This window comes from Perca fluviatilis, chromosome 15 (genome assembly GCF_010015445.1).
Source record: "Perca fluviatilis chromosome 15, GENO_Pfluv_1.0, whole genome shotgun sequence".
NCBI classification, from domain to species: Eukaryota; Metazoa; Chordata; class Actinopteri; order Perciformes; family Percidae; genus Perca; species Perca fluviatilis.
This window is the reverse complement of record NC_053126.1, coordinates 9,446,079-9,468,392: the sequence shown is the minus strand read 5'-3', so window position 1 is coordinate 9,468,392 and position 22,314 is coordinate 9,446,079. Positions and strand designations below refer to the sequence as shown.

At 37.2% G+C, this 22,314-nt stretch overlaps 5 gene segments (V, D, J or C); all 5 read left to right on the top strand.

Annotated features, from left to right (window-relative positions):
- The first annotated feature begins 444 nt into the window (after positions 1–444).
- On the top strand, positions 445–885 carry LOC120574380. The segment is given in 1 exon segment: positions 445–885. A coding segment is annotated over 1 exon segment (438 nt).
- A 2,318-nt stretch (positions 886–3,203) lies between these two features.
- On the top strand, positions 3,204–3,793 carry LOC120574379. The segment is given in 2 exon segments: positions 3,204–3,309; positions 3,405–3,793. Coding segments are annotated over 2 exon segments (438 nt in total).
- A 558-nt stretch (positions 3,794–4,351) lies between these two features.
- Positions 4,352–4,802, top strand: LOC120574378. The segment is given in 2 exon segments: positions 4,352–4,400; positions 4,495–4,802. Coding segments are annotated over 2 exon segments (357 nt in total).
- Positions 4,803–10,922: 6,120 nt separating this feature from the next.
- On the top strand, positions 10,923–11,427 carry LOC120574645. The segment is given in 2 exon segments: positions 10,923–11,009; positions 11,099–11,427. Coding segments are annotated over 2 exon segments (333 nt in total).
- A 1,303-nt stretch (positions 11,428–12,730) lies between these two features.
- On the top strand, positions 12,731–21,488 carry LOC120574377. The segment is given in 3 exon segments: positions 12,731–12,740; positions 14,090–14,122; positions 21,175–21,488. Coding segments are annotated over 3 exon segments (357 nt in total).
- The last annotated feature ends 826 nt before the right edge of the window (positions 21,489–22,314 follow it).

The following is a 22,314-nucleotide window of genomic DNA, read 5'->3' as shown; positions in this document are numbered from 1 at the left end:
TCGGACCCGAACCCTGCGCCGCTGCAGGACTCAGCCTGCATGGGAGGAACGCTCCCACTGAGTGAGCTAGAGGCCGCCCCTTTTATACTTTTTTTTAAAATTTCATCTTCATTGTGATACTTATTTTTCCTCTGCAATATAGCAATTATTTTTTTTATATATTGTCAGACAGGTTTCAGTTACTAAGTGATTCATTTCCTCTGGATGCTCCAAGTTTATCTGTATATCTGGCTTCAAACAGTCACAATTTGAAAACAGAAACCTTTAAAAAGTCTAAAAAATAAATCCAGGTCTTCAACTAGCCGCTGCAAAATAGCCTTGAATTTGACTTTAAAAACAGATTGTAATATAGGAGGAGCTAACTATAACCAAATTCTCACAGGGATCCAGTTGACATCATATTTAAAGAGGCATTCATGGATTGCAAAACAGAAGAACACGGTGAACATGGCTTACAGAAAGCTAACACTCTTGGTGGTTGCTGTGATTCTTTCGGCTGGTGCTGAAGGCCAGACCATAACAGAGTCTGACCCAGCTGTTAGAAAACCTGGAGAATCCCACAGACTCACCTGCACAACATCTGGATTTAGCTTCAGTAGCTCAGTTTGGAACTGGATCAGACAGGCTCCTGGAAAAGGACCGGAGTGGATTGCCCTCGTACACACATCTAGTACTCCTATCTCTTACTCCCAGTCAGTCCAGGGGAGATTCACCATCTCCAGAGATGACTCCAGCAGTAAAGTCTATCTGCAGATGAACAGTCTGAAGACCGAGGACACAGCAGTGTATTACTGTGCCAGAAGAGACACAGTGAGAGACGATAATAGGAGAGTCATACAAAAACTACTTCCTCTTTTTTCCACCACAACTGATAACATTATATGAAATAGTATTTTTTTTTGTTTTTTACATGTAAAGGATTAGGCTACTGATCTTTGGTAATGTGTTTTCGATAACCATGGTCAAAACTTCTACTAATATAATACACATTTTAAGGACATTAATAGAAACCTTAATTATTCACTAGCATCCCTCAAAAAAAAAATTTTATTTCAATATAAATGAACAATTCGATATAAATGAAACTTCAATATACATAAATGTTGATATAAATAAAACAATTCATAGAAAAAAAGAAATGCATTATTTAAACTGGTTGAAATGTTTATTATAATCCCAGGACTTATTAGTTATGTCATTACCAACCTTAATAAAATTAATTAATTTGTAATCAAGGCCTTGACAATTGGTGCAACAAAAATTAAAAAGGACATTGAAAGTTTAATAATCAGCTCCAGATATTACTTAAATTTTTTAATAAAAAAGAGCAGCAGAGTTTACCAAAAAAAAAATGATAAGTTTATTCCAGAGTCCAAGCTGAACCACAGCAGCTTATTTTAAGACACTGAGGTGTTTTTTATTTGGTAAATAATAACAATCATAATAAAACTATTCACATTACTCATTATAATCGTAGTAATAATAATAGCACTAATTAAAGCTGAAAGCAGTGGAAGGGCCCTTTTTCTTTTTAGCTCCAGACCAACCCACAATCACATGCCATATGTTTGAATCTATGCAAACTCAGAAATCTTCCTGTTGACCCAGTTATAAAGACTTCACATGAGACTGTCAGTGGAGGTTAAAGAGGATCAGAAGCTCACATCTCATCAGTTTCAACATAAACCATGTTCTCTGGAGCTCTGCTGCTGCTGTTGGCAGCTGGATGTGAGTCTCTCTGGATTTGTCAAAGTCAGCCGTTCTTCTTTTTCATTATAACTTGATCATTTATCACACAACATGTTTTTCTTTAACAGGTGTGAAGTGTGAACAGTTGACCCAGCCAGCCTCTGTGACTGTGCAGCCAGGTCAACGTCTGACCATCACCTGTCAGGTCTCTTATTCTGTTGACATACGTTACAGCTTGGATCAGACAGCCTGCAGGGAAAGGACTGGAGTGGATTAGTAGAGATACAAACGTCAAAGATTCACTGAAGAACAAGTTCAGTGTAAACTTGGACTCTTCCAGTAACACAGTGACTCTAAATGGACAGAATGTGCAGCCTGAAGACACTGCTGTGTATTACTGTGCCAGAGAGCCACAGTAACACAAACCATCAGTAGACCTGAACAAAAACTCCTCAGAGCCTGAACACTTGTAACATGAAGCCACCAGAGGAGGAGCCCTCAGACCACTAATGGTTTCAACACCAGCTCACTGTTACAGTAAAGAGAGAAACATCTCTTTAGATTTGATAAATGGTTCTAAATTTAATTTAACAGCCACAGTTTTCATTAATTTAAATACCTTGAAATTACAATCAATGATACATCATTATATGTATAATCTTCAAGTTATGGAATAAATTCAGCTCACAACTTAAAGGATGTGATCTAACTACAGTATAAATGAGACCTCAAAGTCAGTTTCTCTTCCATAATATTATTTAAAACTGGAAATCATAAGTGCATAAGTAACTAAATCACTAGTCTGTTGCCAACTCCAGTGTGATGTTAATTATTTAAACCAAAGAAAACATTCTTTTCGTTAACAAAGTGTGTATGTCAGAGATTCCCCCTTCTCTTTGTGTGAGTGTATGAGTTCCCTGAATGGTAGAGGCATTTATTGTTACTGGTAGACGGAGGGAAAGTTGAGAATTTTAATGTATCAGTGTCGATCTCATTTGATTTCCACTGCAGGAGATATCAATATAGAAGAGACTTAGAGAAAGTTGATTTTCTCTCAATACAAGATGCATATAACACATTTTCATAGTATATATATATATGTTTGTGTGTTGTGATGCCTAGAAAAGATGGGGACATTTTTCCTGTTCAATGCAATGTGAGAGAAAATAACATCAGAACTACATTTTAACAGCAGCTATACATCTCTTTCACAAATAGGATGACATTTCCCTTCTGGAATTTGGCCAATATGAAAGAAGCTCTGAACTGCTAAAGCGTGGGTTAAAGATTATCAAGTTAGAACATTGTAGTTTATGTCCTATTATTTTCTATCAGTCCAGAAATTAGTTTTCAGGACTTTGATATTTCCTCTGCTGTTGTAGATATACTCTACTTATGGAAATGTATCTGTGTGACATGTTCCCATTTTATACCTGTAGAGGGAGGTCTATGCAAACTCTTCCTCTCTTATAAACACACCATCAGCAACTTGTGCCAGAACACCGGGGCAGTTTGATACATTTCTGAAACACTCAGATCAGAAAGCACTGAACTACAGTGTTTCTCACAGAATGGAAAATACCGTTATCTGGAGTTTATTATTTGTAGTTACTATTCATGGTGAGAAAATCAATTCTGTAATACTTCCTTAGTGAATGTCCAACCTGTGATTAACAAGTCTGTTAGATGATGATCACTTTTTTATCAACTTACAGGAGTTTGGAGTGAGATCAAACTGGACCAGTCTCCCTCTGAGGTGAAAAGACCTGGAGAGACAGTGAAGATGTCATGTATCATATCTGGTTATAGCATGACAAGCTACTATATTCACTGGATCCGACAGAGACCAGGAGAAGCTCTGGAGTGGATTGGGAGGATGAATGCAGGTTCAAACTCTGCTATCTATGGCAGCTCCTTTCAAAACCGTTTCATCATGACTGAAGATGTTCCCAGCAGCACTCAGTACCTCGAGGTCCAGAGCCTGACAGCAGCAGATTCTGCTGTTTACTTCTGTGCTCGAGAAGACATAGTGACTGAAGACAGTGGAGCAGCTGCACAAAAACCTCCACAGACAACAAACAGCAATGTGATCTTAAGCATCTGAGTTTTTTACCACCTAAGCACTTTGATATATCCACATTAGATTTCCATAATATTTTACTGTACGAGTACATATTTCTTGATGTGACACAGCTCACAGTAATAGATAAAGTTCCTTCAACGGTCAACGCATTATCTACTTTAAAACTAAATTGCAAAAGTAAAATTCATAGGTAAAAGCCATGATGTTATAATGGTATTAAATGGTGACATGTCAATAAAGTAATTGAAACAGAGCCTTGAAAACAAGATTAATTATGATTCAACAAGTTTGAATTAATCTTGTATGTTACTGTAATGTGTCAGATCTCATTTGTGTATTAATATAATAACTGTGGTTGTGGTGTTAATATTAATAAACATTTTACACAAATTAAAACATGTCAGACAAAGGTCAAAACAGCTGACTTGGAGGGTTGACTCTGACTCAGTTTCATTAAATATCTCCAGTCCAGATGTTTCCTCCCTGTGAGGAGGAGTCGATGCAAAACTCAGATATCTTCCACCTCTACTTATCTGAGTGCAGAGAGGAGGACAGAGAACAGTGGACACACAGTTTAACATGATGGACTATAGGACAGGACTGCTGCTTTTAACTCTCTGCTGGGCAGGTGAAGATGTTCACTGATCTTGAATCGACGTATTTTCATTTGTCCTAAGAACTTACAGTGATGCTTGACATGCCTTTATTTTTTGGTTTGACAGGTGTTGATTGTCAGACTCTGACAGAATCAGAGCCGGTGGTTAAAAGACCTGGAGAATCCCACAGATTGACCTGTACAGCCTCTGGATTAACAATCAGCGGCTACTGGATGGCCTGGGTCAGACAGGCTCCTGGAAAAGGACTGGAGTGGGTTGCGAGTATCTACAGTAGCTACATCTACTACTCTCAGTCAGTTCAAGGCCGGTTTACCATCTCCAGAGACGACAGCAGAGAGCAGCTGTATCTGCAGATGAACAGTCTGAAGACTGAAGATTCTGCTGTTTATTATTGTGCTCGAGACCCACAGTGATTGGAGTTGGTTGAGCAGCTGTACAAAATCCTACAGTATTCTTACTGGGCTGAAGAAGCCAAATAATAAAGATTATATATGAATTTAATATTTATATCATATATTTTATACATTATTTTTTTAATGACACTAATAAAGTTTTTTCCCGTAAATTTTAGATTAGATATAATTTTTAGATAATAAATGACCCTTTCATTATATAACGTCCTGCATTCCTGAGAAATATTATTACTTAACATTAAACACACAAAACCACAATAAAGATCACTTGTTGGCAAAATGACCAAAAACATCACAACGATCTGGTTCCTAAAATGAAACTACTTCAACTCCTGCAGTAAGAAACATTTCTTGTCTTTCCTCATCCTCCCTGGGCTGATAAACTCTGCACTGTCTCACATGACTAATGTCCTCAGGTCAAGTCATTCAAAATTAGACAACACAGACATTTGAATATGATTGTTGTATGACTGGCTTTTAAGAATTCTGAATAAAAACAAGTAAAAATCATGCTGCATGATATTACTTGATATAGGATTTTATTTCTGACATAAACACACATATGAAGGTAAAATATGTTGTTTATTGCAGAAGAGTAACTTGTAAATGGATGAACTACAATAGTTTTCATCTTTGTTAAAACAACAAAAGAAGTTACCATAGTTATGGGGGGCCGACACACAAATTTACATAACCTTGATGCCAGTGGACTATTGTCCAATACAAAAACTGACTAAGTGCATAAAACAAATTAACTACTGGATGTGCCAGAACTTTCTTAAATTAAATGAAGAAACAACTGAGGCGGTTGTTTTTGGAGCAAAAGAGGAACGACTAAAAGTCAGCGCTCAGCCTCAAACGACAATGTTAAAAACAACAGACAAAGCCAGAAATCTTGGTGTAGTCATAGACTCAGATCTGAACTTCAACAGCCACATTAATACAATTACAAAGTCAGCCTATTACCACCTTAAGGGTTAAATGACTTGTGTCTCACCAGGATTTGGAAAAACTTGTCCATGCTTCTATCTTCAGTAGACTTGACTACTGTAACGGTGTCTTTACAGGTCTCCCAGACAGGTCTCTCTCAGACAGCTGCAGCTGATTCAGAACGCTGCTGCTCGAGTCCTCTCTAAAAACAAGAAGGTGGATCACATCACTCCATTTTAAAAGTCTTTACACTGGCTTCCAGCGCCTCAAAGAATTGATATCAAAATTCTTTTGCTGGTTTATAAATCACTAAACGGTTTAGGGCCAAAATACATTTCTGATCTGCTAATACATTACGAACCACCCAGACCTCTCAGATCATCTTGGACAGGTCTGCTTTCTATCCACAGAGTCAGAACTAAACAGGGGGAAGGATCGTTCAATTTTTATGCTCCACATATCTGGAACAAACTCCCAGAAAACTGCAGGACTGCCGCAACTCTCAGTTCTTTCAAATCAAGGCTGAAGACCTTTCTTTTTGATGTTGCCTTTCTTTAAATAATTGTTAATTTATAAGTACTCTGGGAGGCCAGGTTTGGAACCTGTGTTGCAACAGAAAAAGTGTTAAAGTATAAGTCCTCTGAGAGGCCCGACTTGGACTCAGTTAACTTATTAAGGCCAGTTTGGTACTGGTTAAGCCCTCTGGGAGGCCAGGTTTGGAACCTGAGTTGCAACAGAAAACATAAGTCCTCTGGAAGGCCCGAGTTGGACTCGGTTAACTTGTTCTTATACTGCACTGTAAATTTTATTCTCGTCTTTTATCTGGTTTAAATTTTTCTAACTGCTCTGTAATGTTTAAATTTTTTTTTATCGTTTTTAATTGTTTTAAGTAAAGCACTTTGAATTGCCCTGTTGCTGAAATGTGCTATACAAATAAAGCTGCCTTGCCTTAAAGGATTTAGTTTTTTGCATTTTGTCACGTTTCAGTTCCTGAGCAGCTGTTTTCCTCTAAAAGGCTCCAAGTTTCTCTGTATGTCTGTTTCTTTAAACATCTGCAAGCACTGAAACCAATAAAAGTCTTTTATTAAAAGCTGCAAAATATATTACTATTCACATGATTGTGGCTGCTGTCAATGTATTTATGTTTGCACCAAATACAGTCAGTAAGCAAATATATGAAAAAATAAATGCAGGTAGCAGCTACTACACAGCTTGGATCAGACAGCATGCAGGGAAAGGACTGGAGTGATTGTACATGGTGGGGTTGCATCCACCAAACTACAAAGATTCACTGAAGAACAAGTTCAGTATCGAATTAAGACTCTCCCAGTGACTCATCAGTAGACCTGAACAAAAACCCCTCAGAGCCTGAACACTTGTAACATGAAGCCACCAGAGGAGGAGCCCTCAGACCACTAATGGTTTCAACACCAGCTCACTGTTACAGTAACAATCTAAAATGTGTTTGTCAGAGAACCAATTTCCACAATTCCACCACTACCCCTAGTCTTGTCAAGAGAACCACCTGGAACAACCCAGTCTCACGGCAGTTCGTGAAATGGTCGCATTATTTAATCATTGATTCGTGTACACGGGCACTTTTTTTTCGTGGTGGCCAGCATGAAAATGTGAACTAATGTATTTCAATGGGAAGCATATGCCATGATCATAGCACGACTAAAGTAGCGAGTAATATGAAATGCCGAAAATATGCGTAAGGAGGTTGGTTGGGGTGGTGGATGGGTCAAACAACACAAGACTTTTGCCCCGGAGACCGGGGATCGTGGCCCGCGTGTGGCATTTTGTTTTCCCATTGTTGTTTTCCTAATCACAACCATCCCGTTATTGTCGCGTGTCCCCCGCGGCCGTCTCCCGGCGTGTGACGCGACCTTTCCCTGTTCTTCTTTTCTTAAACCCAACCTCCACCGTTGTTGTTGTCGCGTGTCCCCCAGAGACCGCCGATCGTGTCCCGGGGTGTGATGTTTGCTTTCCCTGTTCATCTTTTCCTAAACCCAACCTCCGTATAGATGGTTCCCACTCCATGTTGGCACCACCACAAAAAAAACGAGTAGGAATCATTAGATTATAAATAACGTGACTGCGTCATGAATTTCATGAACTGCCGTGAGACGGTGTTGTCTGGAAGGACTTTGAAACTGAACTTGCCATTCAAAACTCTTTTCTTTATCCATTTCTGCTCAAGGCTTGTTTTCTGCTAGCCACCATCGCTTCCTGGTTTCCCAAAACTAAAGAGCGTCCCGAGGCCCAAATCACAAAACGCGCGTGTATTAATCCTACATCAAAAACAACTAGTGGTGTTAAAAGCGTTTGCGTTAACTCTTTATTATGGCGTTAATTTTGACAGCCCTAGTTTAAATACTTGGAGGTTTCAATCACTGATACATCAATTTCTGTACTCCCACAAGACAGACAGAATTAGACTTTTAGAAATAGTTTAACATTAATTTACCTTATTTAAGTGATTATGTAGAAATGCAGCTGAATTTTCTTCAAAAGTTGAATTTTGTGCTCTGAATTTTGCTAGATTAAAAATTGATGTTTGGTCTAATAATATTGTACATAAGCTTTGTTCACATGAAAAACAACAATTTGATCAAAAATAACTTTAAGAGACAAGAGTCGTTTAACTACAGTATCTCAAGCCGACAAGGTGATTTACCTAATACGTAAAGTGAAAGCAATTTTTTTAATAAAATATGATTTATAATTTTTATTAATGAACAGTAACATTATTCCATTATTTGTACTTTGCATTGGACAAAAGTGAGAGTAAATAAACACATTCAAATGTTACAAAGTGACTTAGAGTAAAAATAAATAAAAATAAAGGATTAGGTAACATCAAGTTAAAAATGTGAAACAAAGTCAAAATGGTAAGAGATATGGTGAGATGATTTGTGAAAACACAAAATACAGTTAGTAGAAAGCCAAAAAAGGAGGAGTCAATGCAAAACTCAGATATCTTCCACCTCTACTTATCTGAGTGCAGAGAGGAGGACAGAGAACAGTGGACACACAGTTTAACATGATGGACTATAGGACAGGACTGCTGCTTTTAACTCTCTGCTGGGCAGGTGAAAATTTGCACTGATCTTAATTTGACATTCCCATTTGTATTATTGACATATTTCACTTGAAGATTTTCTCTGATCTTTGTACCAAGGTAATGCATGACATGCTTATCGTTTTTGGTTTGACAGGTGTTGATGGTCAGACTCTGACAGAATCTGAACCAGCGACTAAAAGACCTGGAGAATCCCACAGATTGACCTGTACAACATCTGGATTCACACTTAGTAGCTACTGGATGCACTGGATCAGACAGGCTCCTGGAAAAGGACTGGAGTGGATTGCTCTTGAAGCTGGTAGTAGTGGCAAATACTCTCAGTCAGTCCAAGGCCGGTTTACCGTCTCCAGAGACAACAGCAGAGAGCAGCTGTATCTGCAGATGAACAGTCTGAAGACTCAAGATTCTGCTGTTTATTATTGTGCTCGAGACCCACAGTGACTGGAGTTGGTTGAGCAGCTGTTCAAAATCCTACAGTACTCATTCTTTCAGGCTGGTAGTGCACAAGTTTGAAATATTTTTCATTAAATGAATATATTTAAAGATTTTATATTACATTTTTATTGTTTTCATGTTGTTGAGTTGTTTTATATTCTGTAATTTCATTTTCATATATGTTTTTATTATAAATTAATAATCCTCCCTGCATTATACACAAACTTGAAAACACATTAAAATGCAATAAAGATCACTCATTGATACAAGGTCCAAAGACAGCCCAACAATCTGGTTGCTGAAATTAAACATTTCCACAAAGTAAGACACAATTCTGTCTGTAAATGATATGTACAGTACTCATTCTTTCAGGCTTGTAGTGCACAAGTTTGAAATATTTTTCATAAAATGTATATATTTAACTCTTGTGTGGTGTTCATATTTTTGTTACACAGCCAATGTTCCTGGGTCTGGTGGACCCTCCACATTATTAGGCTTTTAAATCAATACGCCGACATAACAATTACATGTAAAATACTTAATAGATGTTTACTATAGCTCAATTACCAATGATATATACATAATTTATGGTTCATTTTTGCCATTTACCCCTGTGAGATCAGATTTCTGATCATATGATCATTTTCGTTTTTTTGTGAGAAAAAAAGGAAATTAAATTATAAAAAAGGTAAAAAAAAATAGAAACAAGATTTTTTTCAGTATTGGTGCTTATTTCTTAGAACATGGTCAGAACAAATGAAAGTGCTCTAAATGTCACAATTTTGTAACTTTCTGTGGGAATAGCAGGTTTAGAAAGACAACATAGTTTCATAGCACCTACATTTAAATACACTCGGGTCTGATAGACCTGAACACCTTATATGTAATGATTATGTGTAGGAGGGGTGTACCATGTGCAGTCATTAAAAATAAGTTATTTTTTATGTTCTTCACAGAAAATGAGCCAAGGCCAATGAGTTTGAGTTAGAAGAAATAATAAATAGCATAATTTTTCTTTTAGCAAACATTGAAAATGGGTCCCACAGACCCAAGCACCACAGGGTTAAACATTTTATGTTACATTTTTGTTGTTTTCAGGTTGTTAATTTTTTTTATATTCTGTAATTTTATTTTCATATATGCTTCAATTATAAAGTAATAATGCTGATGATTCATATTGCTGTTTAATAAAAATCAATAGCTAAATAAAAATATGTTACTCTTTTCATCACATACTGTAATTTCATTACAATTATTTCTAAGAGAAAACAGCTGAAAGTGGAGATGAGTGATGACAGCATTTCATGTTATTGTTTAGAGTGAATTTACTTGTATTGTGTATGGAGATATCTATTTTATATAAAAAAAGATCATTAATGTTTGAAGATAGAATAATAATATAGTCATTAAGGAATTATTGTTGTGTATTAACACAAATGAAAGTCTAGATATAAAAAAGGAGACAATATTGACAGTTTAATGCAATAAAGTTATCTGTACCTAGATATGAAGAAATCAAAAATGACATGCATATTTTCACTCTGCAGATATAATAACACTGAACAAACTCTTCTATTGACTCCAGTTAGACCAACATTGATGCTTCATATGTTTGATTTTATGCAAACTTAGTGACCTTCCTTGTTTCTCAGCTAGAAAAACATCACATCAGGCTGTCAGTGGAGTTCACAGCACGTCAGTTTCAACATAAACCATGTTCTCTGGAGCTCTGCTGCTGCTGTTGGCAGCTGGATGTGAGTCTCTCTGGATTTGTTAAAGTCAACAGTTCTTCTTTTGCATTATAACTTGATCATTTGTTACAAAACCTTTTCTTTTTTAACAGGTGTGAAGTGTGAACAGTTGACCCAGCCAGCCTCTGTGACTGTGCAGCCAGGTCAACGTCTGACCATCACCTGTCAGGTCTCTTATTCTCTCAGCAGCTACTACACAGCTTGGATCAGACAGCCTGCAGGGAAAGGACTGGAGTGGATTAGTAGAGATACAAACGTTAAAGACTCACTGAAGAACAAGTTCAGTGTAAACTTGGACTCTTCCAGTAACACAGTGACTCTAAATGGACAGAATGTGCAGCCTGAAGACACTGCTGTGTATTACTGTGCCAGAGAGCCACAGTAACACAAACCATCAGTAGACCTGAACAAAAACCCCTCAGAGCCTGAACACTTGTAACATGAAGCCACCAGAGGAGGAGCCCTCAGACCACTAATGGTTTCAACACCAGCTCACTGTTACAGTAAAGAGAGAAACAGACACAACACAAATGTGTTTTAATTCAATTTAACAGCTACAATTTTCATATTTATCATGTTATATGTTTTCCATAATATTATTTAATAATTATGTAAATCATAACTGTATCAGTAACGGTAACAGTACTGGGCTGATGAAGCCAAATAATGAAGATGATATATGAATGTAATATTTATAGCATATATTTTACACATTATATTTTCAATATTAAGTAATATTATTAAGTTAATATTAAGTTTTTTCCCTAAATTTTACATTAGATATTTTTAGATAATAAATTACCCTTTGTCTCTTCATTATATAACGTACTGCTTTCTTGAGAAATATTATTACTCAACATTAAACTCACAAAAACACAATGAAGATCACTTGAGGGTAAAAGTTCCAAAAACATCACAACGATCTGGTTGCTTAAATGAAACTACTTCAACTCCTGCAGTAAGAAACATTTCTTGTCTTTCCTCATCCTCCCTGGGCTGATAAACTCTGCACTGTCTCACATGACTAATGTCCTCAGGTCAAGTCATTCAAAATGAGACAACACAGACATTTGAGTATGATTGTTGTATGACTGGCTTTTAAGAATTCTGAATAAAAACAAGTAAACATCATGCTGCATGATATTTGATATATGATTTTATTTCTGACATAACCACACACATATGAAGGTAAAATATGCTGCTTATTACAGAAGAGTAACTTGTAAATGGATGAACTACAATAGTTTTCATCTTTGTTAAAGGATTTAGTTTTTTGCATTTTGTCACGTTTCAGTTCCTGAGCAGTTGTTTTCCTCTAAAAGGCTCCAAGTTTCTCTGTATGTCTGTTTCTTTAAACATCTGCAAACACTGAAACCATTAAAAGTCTTTTATTAGAAGCTGCAAAATGTATTACTGTTCATATAATTCTGGCTGCTGTCAATGTATTTATGTTTGCAGCAAATACAGTCAGCAACCAAATATATGAAAAAATAAATGCAGGTAGCAGCTACTACACAGCTTGGATCAGACAGCATGCAGGGAAACAACCCAGTCTCACAGCAGTTCGGTCAAATGATCACGTTATTTAATCTATTGATTTGTGTTCACAAGGGACGTTTTTGTGCGTTTTTTCGTGGTGGCCCACGCGAAAATGTAAAGTAATGTATTTAAATGGGAAGCATATGTCGTGGTCACAGCACGATTGATGCGTGAAGTAGTATGAAATGCCGATCCGTAAGGAGGTTGGTTGGGGTGGTGGATGGGTCACACTGGAAAAAGAGAATCACACCAAAGGGACAATTTTTTTTTTTATTTTGGTAGCTTTTTTCCTCATTTTTTGTTGTTTTAGTGGCTTTCTCAGACACCTTTTTGTAAATTTGTTGCTTCTTCTGACATGTTTGTATGCTTTTTGTTGACATTAAGCCCTATAAAAGTCATCAAGGGAGTTCCTTAGCCCTCAAAGAATTTAGCAAATCACATGACACATGGCACTAAAGGATGAAACAGTCTTTAGATTTTATTTTAAATGGAGATTTATCTACAGTACAGTATAAATGAATCCTCAACAAGTCAGTTTCTCTTTCATAAAATCGTTATTTCTTTTCGTTAACAATCTAAAATGTGTTTGTCAGAAAACCAATTTCCACAATTCCACCACTACCCCTAGTCTTGTCAAGAGAACCATCTGGAAGGGCTTTGAAACTAAACTTGCCATTCAAAACTCTTTTCTTTATCCATTTCTGATCAAGGCTTGTTTCTGCCACCTACAACATTACTGTGCATCGCTTCCTGGTTTCCCAAAAAACTAAAGAGCGTCCCGAGGCCCAAATCACAAAACGCGCGTGCATTAATCCTACATCAAAAACAACTAGTGGTGTTAAAAGTGTTTGCGTTAACTCTTTATTATGGTGTTAATTTTGACAGCCCTAGTTTAAATACTTGGAAGTTTCGATCACTGATACATCATTGTCTGTACTCCCACAAGACAGACTGAATTACACTTTTAGAAACTGTTTGAAGGTCCAATGACATGGTGCTCTTTGGATGCTTTTATATAGACCTTAGTGGTCCCCTAATACTGTATCTGAAGTCTCTTTCCCGAAATTCAGCCTTGGTGCAGTATTAAAGCCACTAGAGCTTTCAATGAGCTTTCGTTAGTACGTGCCATTTCTGTGTCTGTAGCTACTGAGGAGGAGAGAGGGGGGTGCAAGGTGGAGGGTGGGGGTGTGGCCTTGACCAACTGCCACTTTGCTCGTTTGAAAGCCATGATGTCTCTCTCTCATGGGTGGGCCAAATTCTCAGGGCGGGCAAAGCAGAGAAAGTAAATAAACATATTCAAATGTTACAAAACGACTACTGTAATAAAAAAAAGGGATTAGTAACATCAGGTTAAAAATGTGAAACAAAGTCAAAATAGTAAGAGATACAGTGAGATGATTTGTGAAAACACAAAATACAGTTGAGGAGAAGCCAAAAAAGGAGGAGTCAATGCAAAACTCAGATATCTTCACCTCTACTTATCTGAGTGCAGAGAGGAGGACAGAGAACAGTGGACACACAGTTTAACATGATGGACTATAGGACAGGACTGCTGCTTTTAACTCTCTGCTGGGCAGGTGAAGATTTTCACTGATCTTGATTTGAAGTTGTCTTTAAAACATTACCAAAATTAAAAGCAGCTAATGATTATATTCTTTCTTTGACAGGTGTTGATGGTCAGACTCTGACAGAATCTGAACCAGCGGTTAAAAGACCTGGAGAATCCCACAGATTGACCTGTACAACATCTGGATTGTCATTCAGTAGCTACTGGATGGCCTGGATCAGACAGGCTCCTGGAAAAGGACTGGAGTGGGTTGCGAGTAGCTATGACAGTAATAACATCCGCTACTCTCAGTCAGTCCAAAGGCGGTTTTACCATCTCCAGAGACAACAGCAGAGAGCAGCTGTATCTGCAGATGAACAGTCTGAAGACTGAAGATTCTGCTGTTTATTGGTATTGCGCTCGACACCCACAGTGACTGGAGTTGGTTGATCAGCTGTACAAAATCCTACAGTACTAATTTTTATGGCTATATCCTAAGAAATATTATATTTATTATTATGTTATAGTTAAATACTTGGAGGATCATCTAATAATACATGCATTTTATTAAGTCAGTTTCATCATTACTGGAAAACAACAACACACTTATTTTCAGAATCAGTCAACTGTGGGAATGAGTGTGGAGATGAAGCTACTATTTCTAGTCACTGTTCCATTATCTTTTATTGTGACTGTTATTGCCACTATTTATCACACCCCCAACTGGCACCTTCAGACACCGCCTACCAAGAGCCTGGGTCTGTCTGAGGTTTCTTCCTAAAGGGAGTTTTTCCTCGCCACTGCGTGCCGCTAAAATGCTTGCTCTTGGAGGAATTACTAGAATTGTTGGGTCTTTGAATATTATAGAGTGTGGTCTAGACCTACTCTATCTGTAAAGTGCCTTGAGATAACTCTTGTTGTGATTTGATACTATAAATAAAATTGAATTGAATTGAATGGAATGGAATTGAGCATAAGAGGGGCCTGGTCATATAGAGGATTTGTGAGTAAAGAGAAAATCAATGATCAGCTGAGTTCTCAAAGTCTGTTACAGACTTCAGAGGGGTGTACACTGCTATCCCGAATTAGTTGACTTTACTAGAAATTTGCATTGAAACCTGTTGCATTAAACTGTCTAAGTTTTTACACAAGATGAAACTTAACAGGTCAAGTTGTATTAACACAGAGCGGTAAGTTGATGCAGTAGACAAATCAAATTTACTTTATTACTGTAGTAGTCAGTAGTTTCTTTGCTAGACCTATCCTCCACGCCGCGAGCTGGGTGGCTAGTCCACACAGCATTCCAGGATGGGAGAAAAACATGCTCTGTTTTATTTTTTATTTTTGGCTAAGCCACATATGGAGCAAGCGCACCTCTGCAAAATAGCCACGGCCTGGAACTTGTTTTGGTGGAACATGTACGTTCTAAAGTTGTTTTAATTCGTACAACAGAAGACAAGATTGGACAGATAGTAAAGCTAGCTGTTTGGATTTTCCTTGCAGAGATCTGAAAAGGTTAACCATAGTGCTCATAAAACGGATATCCGGCCTAAATGAGTGAAATCCGGCAGAATTTCCGTTTCCAAAGGAGCAATCCCGGAAGTGGAAAGTCGAGGATATACAGTAGACTAAATAGTCATTACTAAAAATCATTGGTAAACATAAATAATTTTTTTTTCTGGAGTCATGTTGGAGTCACACAACTCTCTCCGTATTTCTCAGTATGGCTATGTTCAGAAATTGGTGTCGTCCGAGACTTTTGCTTGCAGAAAAACGAGTGAAGATAATTACCTCTTCTGAAGAGTCCATCATGTTTTTTAATCCTCTGTGTCCTCCGTGTCCTCCTTTGGCTACTTGCAAGTGTATAGCTTCAGCACGTTGTATTTCAATGAGACAACCTGTAGGGGGACCAAAGAGGGAAAAGTTACATAGTATGCCTTTAAGAAAAATGTATTCCAACACGTGTTAAAATGGAAACAAAAAAAATTACAACACACACCAAGCATTGATAACTAAAATACATGGTACTACGTAGAAGGATTAATTAAAGCAACAGAGTATCTAAATTACTATACATAAATTTGCTTGCTTTATCACTGCTCAGACCCATCAGTTTCCACCCGGGTCCCGGTCATGGTGCAACAATAAATGTAGATTAAACATGAACACTAAATCAACCATACATAACTAAAACCCAGATAAAATAAATGAACACCCAAAACATTAACAGAACATTATTAAAACACACTTTAACTAGGACAGAAACCGTTCACCGTTTTTCTTCTTCCCATGAGGTTTTGCAACACTTCATTGCAGAGCAATCCAACCAATCTAGGGTTTACAGTGTACTATAATGACTTTGATTACAGCTGTCAAGTCTGGATGTGATGAAGGTATGGTTTAGAGAGTTTCAGCAGCAGAGAAGGAGAGAGATGGGCAGAATAAATGCTTATGTTAAACAGTTGGAGATGTGAATTGGAATTATAGAAGTAAGTGTCAAAGATTACTCCAATGGTTTGGTTGATGGTGTCAAAAGCAGCATTGAGGTCAAGAAGGATGAGAATGCTGAGATGTCCAGAATCTGAGGAGAGGAGGATGTCATGATAAATAAATACATCCTTTTAAAGATATATTCCCTCGTTTTTCTGGGGACTAATGCTTTGAAAAGATGTACACTGCAAAAAGACAATTTGTTACCACCTTTGACTCTTTACCTGCCTACAACCTTAGCTACATGATTGCTGTATATACCAAACTAACTTTTTTCACTTTCCTGGAGCACGAGCGGATAGCTGAAAGGAACATCAACGACTGTTGTGTGGTTTGCCAGCACTAAATATCAAACAAAAGCCAGACACTATAGTATTAAATTGCTTTGAAATGTAGCCTACATTCAATAAATATAGGCAGAACATCACGTAATCTCTGAGATTATTCCTTCACAGCTGTGCCAATGCGGGCAGATAATATCACTTTCATCAGACTCATCCTGGGTCGTGAACTCCCCGCCGACCAAATCCCCTACTAAAGCAACTGGCCGCTTTCACTAAACCTGTATGGTAAAATTCGAAACTTCTACCGATGTTAAATCGCGCTATCTATAATGCATAATTTGCAGACCACCTGTGATGTCTTCATTATTATTATCGATATGCTGATTAGCCTCTTTAATTTGTGGGTAAACGACTGCCAGTCCATGATGCTAATCGTCGTTTGATTACTGTGATTACATTTCTCCTGAATCTGTAACGTTTCTGTCAGCTAAACCTGTGTCAGTAGTTCAGGACTATAAGAAAGTGGAGTCGTATTATCAATTGGCTTTGGATCCTTCTGTAAGTAATTTTGGGGCATAATTGGTTTTAAAGAATTCTACAAGCAGCAATAACAAAGGCCGCTGGAACCGCCTGCTCCAAACAGAAGTAATAACTGGCACCGCACCGGTAGTATGGGCCAAAATGAACTCTCTTTGCTGAGGACCCTAAACACCCTCCCTTTCATGACCACTGTAAGGCCCCGAACCCACTTCTTTGAAACACCTTACCGAGCCTACTCATTAATACCGCTAGCTTTGTAGCTATTGAGGAGGAGAGGGGGTGCAAGGTGGAGAGTGGGGTGTGGCCTTGACCAACTGCCACTTTGCTTGCTGCGTTGAAAGCCATGATGTCTTTCTCTCATGGGTGGGCCAAATTCTCTGGAGGCGGGCAAAGCAGAGAAGTAAATAAACATATTCAAATGTTACAAAACGACTACTGTAATAAAAAAAGGGATTAGTAACATCAGGTTAAAATGTCAAAACATAAAATCAAAATGAAGTAAGAGATCTGATTGAGATGATTTGTAGAAAACACAAAGGCTGGTTAGGGAGAAAGCCAAAAGGAGAGTGATGCAAAACTCGAGATATCTTCACCTCTACTTATCTGAGTGCAGAGAGAGGGAAGGAGGACAGAAGAACGAGATGGACACACACAGTTTAACATGATGGACTATAGAGTTAGGACTGCTGCTTTTAACTCTCTGCTGGGCAGGTGAAGATTTTCACTGATCTAGATTAAACATAGTTTTGAATTGTGTAACAACTAAATTCATGTGATGTTTTTTATATCATGACAGGTGTTGATGGTCAGACTCTGACAGAATCTGAACCAGCGATTAAAGACCTGGAGAATCCCCAGAATGACCTGTACAACATCTGGATTAACAATCTCGGCTACTGGATGGCCTGGATCAGACAGGCTCCTGGAAAAGGACTGGAGTTGGTTGCGAGTATCTACAGTAGCTATCTACTACTCTCAGTCAGTCCAAGACCGGTTTACCATCTCCAGAGACGACAGCAGAGAGCAGCTGTATCTGCAGATGAACAGTCTGAAGACTGAAGATTCTGCTGTTGTATTATTGTGCTCCAAGAGCCACAGTGACTGGAGTTGGTTGAGCAGCTGTACAAAATCCTACAGTATTCTTACTGGGCTGATGAAGCCAAATATTGAAAATAATATATGAATTTAATTGATATCATGTATTTTATAAATTATATTTTTAATATTTTTCTAACTTTTTTCTAACTTTTTCCCTTAAATTGTACATTAGATATCATTTTTAGATAATAAATTGCCCTTTCTCTTCATTATATTACGTCCTGCTTTCCTGAGAAATATTATTACTCAACATGAAACACACAAAAACACAATAAAGATCACTTGTTGGTAAAAGTGCCAAAAATATCACAATGATCTGGTTGCTTAAATGAAACTACTTCAGCTCCTGCAGTAAGAAACATTTCTTGTCTTTCCTCATCCTCCCTGGGCTGATAAACTCTGCACTGTCTCACATGACTAATGTCCTCAGGTCAAGTCATTCAAAATGAGACAACACAGACATTTGAGTATGATTGTTGTATGATGGCTTTTAAGAATTCTGAATTAAAACAATTAAAAATCATGCTGTATGATATTTGATACATGATTTTATTTCTGACATAACCACACACATATGAAGGTAAAACGTGTTGTTTTTACTTAAACTTTAACTTTAACTTGTAAATGGATGAACTACAACAGTGTAACGTGAGGGTTCGGTATGTGGTGGTGGATCACTCTTTATGAGAATAAACAGCAGGATGGAGACGGATAACTTTCTCAAGCAGTACTTTACTGAACACTACTCACAACAACAACACTTCCTTGTTCAGACCTTTCACGTGACTCCACTAACCAATCAGAAGCGAGAACTTAGACTGAGGTAAAAGTGATGGAATCAGAGAGGCTGATTCACCAGAATAAACTAACTGTGTTAAATATGTAAACATGTAAATATGTAACTAATAATTGTGTAACATAAATATGTAAATGATTAACTGACTAAACATTGTAAATACATTTCTAGTAAATTAACTCAAATAGTAACTATATTAAATTCTGTGCCTTACAACTTTCAAATATGAATTAACTCCACTTCTAAACCTTATAGTTTTAATCTTTTGTTAAAGGATTTAGTTTTTTACTAAAAGGCTCCAACTTTCTCTGTATGTATGTTTCTTTAAACATCTGCAAACACTGAAACCATTAAAAGTCTTTTATTAAAAACTGAAAAATATATTACTATTCACATGATTCTGGCTGCTGTCAATGTATTTATGTTTGCAGCAAATACAGTCAGTAACCAAATATGTGAAAAAATAAATGCAGGTAGCAGCTACTACACAGCTTGGATCAGACAGCATGCAGGGAAAGGACTGGAGTGATTGTACATGGTGGTGTTACATCCACCAAACTACAAAGATTCACTGAAGAACAAGTTCAGTATCGAATTAAGACTCTCCCAGTGACTCATCAGTAGACCTGAACAAAAACCCCTCAGAGCCTGAACACTTGTAACATGAAGCCACCAGAGGAGGAGCCCTCAGACCACTAATGGTTTCAGCACCAGCTCACTAAAAGGATGAAACAGTCTTTCAGATTTTTTTTAAATGGGGATTTATCTACAGTACTGTGTAAATTAATCCTCAAAATGTCAGTTTCTCTTTCATAACATCATTATTTCTTTTCATTAACAATCTAAAATGTATTTGTCAGAAAACCAATTTCCACAATTCCACCACTACCTCTAGTCTTGTCAAGAGAACCATCTGGAAGGGCTTTGAAACTGAACTTTCCATTCAAAACTCTTTTCTTTATCCATTTCTGCTCAAGGCTTGTTTCTGCTAGCCACCCACAACATTACTGTGCATCACTTCCTGGTTTCCCAAAACTAAAGAGCGTCCCGAGGCCCAAATCACAAAACGCGCTTGCATTAATCCTACATCAAAAACAACTAGTGGTGTTAAAAGCGTTTGCGTTAACTCTTTATTATGCCATTAATTTTGACAGCCCTAGTTTAAATACTTGGAGGTTTCAATCACTGGTACATCATTGTCTGTACTCCCACAAGACAGACTGAATTACACTTTTATAAATTGTTTAATTTACCTTATTTAAATAATTAAAAAGAAATGCAGCTGAATTTTCTTCAAAAGTAGAATTTTTTGGCTCTGAATTTTACTAGTTTAAAAATCGATGTTTGGTCCAATAATATTGTACATAATCTTTATTTACATGAAAAACAGCAATTTGATCAAAAATGACTTTAGGAGACATGAGATGTTGTTTACCTATCTCAAGCCGATGAGGTGATTTACCTTCTACATGAACTTAAACCAATTTACATTATTCCATAATGGAATGTTCAAATGTTACAAAGTGACTTACAGTAAAAAAAGGATTAGTAACATCAGGTTGAAAATGTGAAACAAGATCAAAATGGTAAGAGATACAGTGAGATGATTTGCTAAAACACAAAATACAGTTAGGAGAAAGCCAAAAAAGGAGGAGTCAATGCAAAACTCACATATTTTCCACCTCTACTTATCTGAGTGCAGAGAGGAGGACAGAGAACAGTGGACACACAGTTTAACATGATGGACTATAGGACAGGACTGCTGCTTTTAACTCTTTGCTGGGCAGGTGAAGATTTTCACTGATCTTAATTTAACATAGCTTTTATTTGGTGTCATCAGCTTATTTCACTTGATGTTTTTTATCCTCTTGACAGGTGTTGATGGTCAGACTCTGACAGAATCTGAACCAGCGATTAAAAGACCTGGAGAATCCCACAGATTGACCTGTACAACATCTGGATTCACATTCAGCAGCTACCGTATGAACTGGGTCAGACAGGCTCCTGGAAAAGGACTGGAGTGGATCGCTTTTATACACACAGGCAGTTCTCATCTCTATTACTCCCAGTCAGTCCAGGGGAGATTCACCATCTCCAGAGATGACTCCAGCAGTAAACTCTATCTGCAGATGAACAGTCTGAAGACCGAGGACACAGCAGTGTATTACTGTGCCCGAGAGACACAGTGAGAGACGATAATAGGAGAGTCATACAAAAACTACTTCCTCTATTTACAATCACCACTGGGAACATTCAGTTGACTCAGTATCACTTGTTTTGCCATACTCTCGACAACTTCTATCTATTAATGTGGTGAAACTGTGTCTACTTCAAGTACCTGCATGAAGATCCTACAAAAAAATCTACATTTTGGAAACATTTAAAATTAAAAAGCTTCCACATGATTTTCAGATTGTACACAAGTTCTTTTATGAAATGATTTTTTTATTCATACCAAATTTACACAACATCCTTGAATGAAATCATTTCGCAGCAATAAAAAGGAAACATGTAGATTTTTTCTCTGTCATTTTTAAAATATACTCTGACTTGACAGATTGTTTTAATACTGTATGTCTGTATACAGATCTTAGCAAAAACTCTTCCCATTATGAAAGAAGCTGGATCGGAAAAGTCTGAAGGCTAAAGTGGCTGTTTATTATTGTACTCGAGAGCCAGAGAGACTGGAGTTGTTTGAGCAGCTGTACAAAATCCTACAGAACTCATTCTTACTGGACTTATAGAGCACAACTGTCTCACATTCTTAATCTTTGAAGGTTAACCTTTATTAGTTGATAGTAAATGTTCACACCTTTTGATGCTTCAGAATTTACTCCTTCATAAGGTGCAAAATGAATGTAATGTATGAAATAAGTTAGAAACAAATGATGGGTGGAATGATTTTTGTCGAAAACTGATATAAATGGAAATACATTTGTTTGGTTTTCAAATATATAAAAGGTCAAAAAAAAACATTCTGAGCTGTATTGACGAAAAATAAAGTATTTTTAATCA